Source organism: Salvelinus sp. IW2-2015, linkage group LG31, assembly GCF_002910315.2.
Source record: "Salvelinus sp. IW2-2015 linkage group LG31, ASM291031v2, whole genome shotgun sequence".
Lineage (NCBI taxonomy): Eukaryota > Metazoa > Chordata > Actinopteri > Salmoniformes > Salmonidae > Salvelinus > Salvelinus sp. IW2-2015.
The window spans coordinates 5,412,963-5,417,127 of record NC_036870.1 but is presented as its reverse complement, the minus strand read 5'-3'; the positions used below and the strand labels follow the sequence as shown (position 1 = coordinate 5,417,127).

Below are 4,165 nucleotides of genomic sequence, written 5' to 3'. Positions count from 1 at the left end.
AATCAGAACAATCGACAGCCACAGCTTACGTTGATTAGACTAAATTTTTTTTGGTATCTTTTATTTGTCACTGTGTAGACTAAGCGGAGGTGATTTGATGATGTGGAAGTTTAAATAAATGGTGCTGGAATAGTGTAACACTCCTGTTTTCTTTGTGACTTGTGGTAACTCTGTGTTCTAAATCAATAGTTGTTGCGGTCAGAACATGTAGGAAGCATTAACCTTGCTGTAGGTCATGTACTGTCTGTTACTGTCATGCAATATGCTTTGTGGACTTCACTGGACAGAGGTTGCTATACGGTTTTGTGATAAAACAAAAAAGGTGTGATTCTGCCACTGTCTTCTTATTGTCTCGGCCTTTAGGCCTATATATCACAGTCGCAAGGCATATGAATTAACAGGTTATAGAGCAAACAACGCAATTATCACAACAACATAGGATTAAATTTACTGTAATATTAGAGTGTCTATATGAGCTATAAAAGCACTGCTAAATGACCAAAATGTAGACAGTGCCTTCAGACTATAACACAAATGTGACTTATTCCACATCGTTGCTTAGTCTGAATGCAAAATGGCTAAATATATAATTATTTTCACCCACAATAACCAAGTAAAAACGTTTTTATAAATGTTAGCAAATTCATTGAAAAGGAAATTCAGAATATCAAATTTACATAAGTATACACACCCCCCAGTCAATACTTTGTAGTAGCACCTTTGGCGGAAATTACAGCGATGTCTTTTTGGTTAAGTCTCTAGAGCCTTTGCACCCTGGATTTATACACATACTTGCCCATTATATTTTTAAAAAGTTGATTGCTGATCACTGCTAGAACACCATTTTCAAGTCTTGCCACACTGGTGTATTCGGGCATGTGACAAATCTACCAATCGGTGTTCTATTTTGCGAGTATTGAAAAAACGACTGACGTGTTCTGACTCCTAAACTTGAAATATTGTTTATCATCAGGTATCCTATGGAAATGAAGAGTGCCATAGTGTGGTTCTACACCAGAAGTTAATGGTTACTTGTAGGAGGAATGTATATGGTGGAGGCAATTAAGCTTGGAATGTACTGAAAAAAGTAAAGGTAATCACATGGTTTCAGTCAGTCACTGATAAGGATGGAGAAATATGGATGGTGAGGAATCAGGTTAGGTTAGAGGAACAGTTTACTGACCGCATCACTTAACTTCCTGCCTAGCAACAAAGATGTGAATGTTTATAGGAGGAGGAGACTCCACCTAAAGGGGGGTGTATATACTTGTGCGTGGTGGAAACAGTCTTTGTCTGATCAGCTGTCTGACCCTTTGGGGGAATAAACTTGGTTTGAGCTTTAACAATCGTCCGTGAGTTTTACTCGGTTAATTTTAAAACCTAACACATCCCTGGTCTTTGTGGTTGAATCTGTGCTTTAAATGCACTACTCGATTGAGAGACCTTACAGAGTGTGTGTGGGGTAAAACCATGTAACCACTATTATTGAACCCGGAATGAGTCCATGCAACTTATGTGATTTGTTAAGCACATTTTTACTCCTGAACTTATTTAGGCGTGCAATAACAAAGTCAATACTTGACTCAAACCATTTCAGCTTTTAATTCTTTAATAATTTCTAGAGTTTTCTACAAAACAAAATTCCACTTTGACATTTATGTGGTATTGTGTGTAGATTAGTGACACAAAAGCTCTAGTTTTTATGTGTGCATGTTCGTGCAAGTAGAAAAAACATGACTCGCTCTACTTGTAGAGAAATGCCAATGCCATCCTCCTCTTTCATGTTGAAGAAACGGTCTAACTCTGTCAAACAGTACACACTTTATTTTTTGTTGTCCTAGGCTATCTGGCTAAAATGCTTGCTCGCTAGCCTAACTTCAATTCATGGGCAACGTTAGCTAGTTAACATTACCCTTCTACATCTAGCTACATATTGAACTTCCAGCCTCTCAGGCCAGGGGCACAACAATAAATTAGTTGATGGTTGGATCAGAATTGCCGTTCTAGTCATTGGCTAGTACGGAGAATTAAGTAAAACCACACATCCAAATCCCTGTTTCCATCCATGGCTAATTTAGGAAAGTGCACATTTTTAGCTAAGTGACGTATGCTCTCAATGGGATTTGATAGGATGCCAAATCCAAGCTGGCTTCCCTTGACACTTATTTTTGTTGGTGCGCCAGGACCATTCAAAGTTCCGCTCGCTCAGTTTTGCTGAATGCTGATTGGCAATTTTTTTTGTCAAGGGAGGTCAGATGCTCGCTGGCTTCCCTTGCCTTGAATGCTACGGGCGGCAACAATGTCACACTCATTTGGACCAGACGGCATCAGAAAGTTTGCCTACACGTGGAGAGACAGAGGGGCGCTGTTTCGCTCGCTCTGATGCTTTTTCCTGTGAAATACATTCAGCTTCTTGCGAATTGAAGAAACATTATGAAACGCAGAGACTAAATATATATATTTTTGGGGGGGAAGCCTGGCTTACCTTGGCATCCATTAATACACACCACTGCATCTGTCTCCTAAACTTGACAATGTTCTTCCTTTTCTTTTGCACCCCAGTATCTCTACTTGCACATCATCATCTGCACATCTATCACTCCAGTGTTAATGCTAAATTGTAATTATTTCGCCTCTATGGCCTATTTATTGCTTTACCTCCCTAATCTTACTACATTTGCACACACTGTACTTTTTATATTGTGTTATTGACTGTACGTTTATTTGTGTAACTCTGTTGTTTGTGTCGCACTGCTTTGCTTTATCTTGGGCAGGTCGCAGTTGTAAATGAGAACTTGTTCTCAACTGGTTAAATAAAGGTGAAATTTAAAAAAAAATCCTGCTTTTGTCAACCAATCAGAAATCATTCCATGAGGATGTTGTCATGGTGATGAGGAAGTGGTTGAAGGAGGAGGAGTCTCTCCCTGAGGGCCTGAGTCCCACCTGTTTGGCCAGGTCGCACTACCTGAAGGTTAGTAGAAAGACCTTTCCTCCATTAATTTTATAGACATTGTTATGGGCCATACTTGGCCAAATCATTATTGTTTGTTTGCCTATTTACTCAGATTAGTAGTGTCCGCATTCAAAGAATAGATTTTCTGAGCTATTTGATTAATTTCCTCAATTAATAAAACAGCATAAAATAACTCTGAAAGTCTCTCTAGTGGACCTTTTGCGTATTGACTCCCCTTAATGATGTACAAAGATCACTCACTGACTATATCTGTCCTTTCAGTTGCTGGAGGAGACTTTCAGTTGGTTTCATAGCCAAGATCAGAAAATGTGGGACCCACTCTCCAAAGATTTCCCAAGGTAAATGGATACRCTATGTGATATGACTGTGTATGTTATACATTTTGACCGACTCTCACATTTCCGCCAAGAAGATAAGAGAAAGAATCTCCCTGAACAAATCAACTATGACAAGAAATAGTTTTGCCTAAAGATAAAGCAAGCATAGAATACTTGTTTTTAAAAAGCTAKCAAAGAATACTACTTTAACCCCCTAGAGTCGATCTCCGCACCCCCATGGGAGTCTTATTAGCWAAATTAATTTGGGCTGATTTCAAGTTTTCATAGCAATCGGTAATCGTCATTTTTGGATGCCAATTATGGCCGATTACATTGCAATCCACGAGGAGACTGCATGGCAGGCTGACCACCTGTTACGCGAGTGCAACAAGGAGCCAAGGTAAGTTGCTAGCTAGCATTAAACTTATCTTATAAAAAACAATCAATCTTAACATAATCACTAGTTAACTACACATGATTGATGATATTACTAGTTTAACTAGCTTGTCCTGCGTTGCATGTAATCAATGCGGTGCCTGTTAATTTATCATCAAATCACAGCTTACTTCGCCAAACGGGTGATAATTTAACAAAAGCGCATTCGTGAAAAAAGCACTGTCGTTGCACCAATGTACCTAACCATAAACATCAATGCCTTTCTTAAAATCAGAAGTATATATTTTTWWACCTGCATATTTAGTYAAAAGAAATTCATGTTAGCAGGCAATATTAACTCGGGAAATTGTTAAGTTGACTGTGCCTTTAAACTGCTTGGAAAATTCCAGAAAATGATGTCATGGCTTTAGAAGCTTCTGATAGGCTAATTGACATAATTTGAGTCAATTGGAGGTGTACCTGTGATGTATTTAAAGGC

The 4,165-nt window shown here is 38.7% G+C and overlaps 1 protein-coding gene across 1 annotated transcript in view; it reads left to right on the top strand.

Moving 5' to 3' along the window:
- Positions 1-4,165, top strand: part of kmt2ba (lysine (K)-specific methyltransferase 2Ba) — an 87,637-nt gene that overhangs the window by 32,941 nt on the left and 50,531 nt on the right. Inside the window, exons 19-20 of the mRNA XM_023975693.2 lie at positions 2,861-2,971; positions 3,236-3,312. Of these exons, the coding sequence (XP_023831461.1) occupies positions 2,861-2,971; positions 3,236-3,312 (188 nt within the window). The remainder of the gene's footprint in view (positions 1-2,860; positions 2,972-3,235; positions 3,313-4,165) is intronic.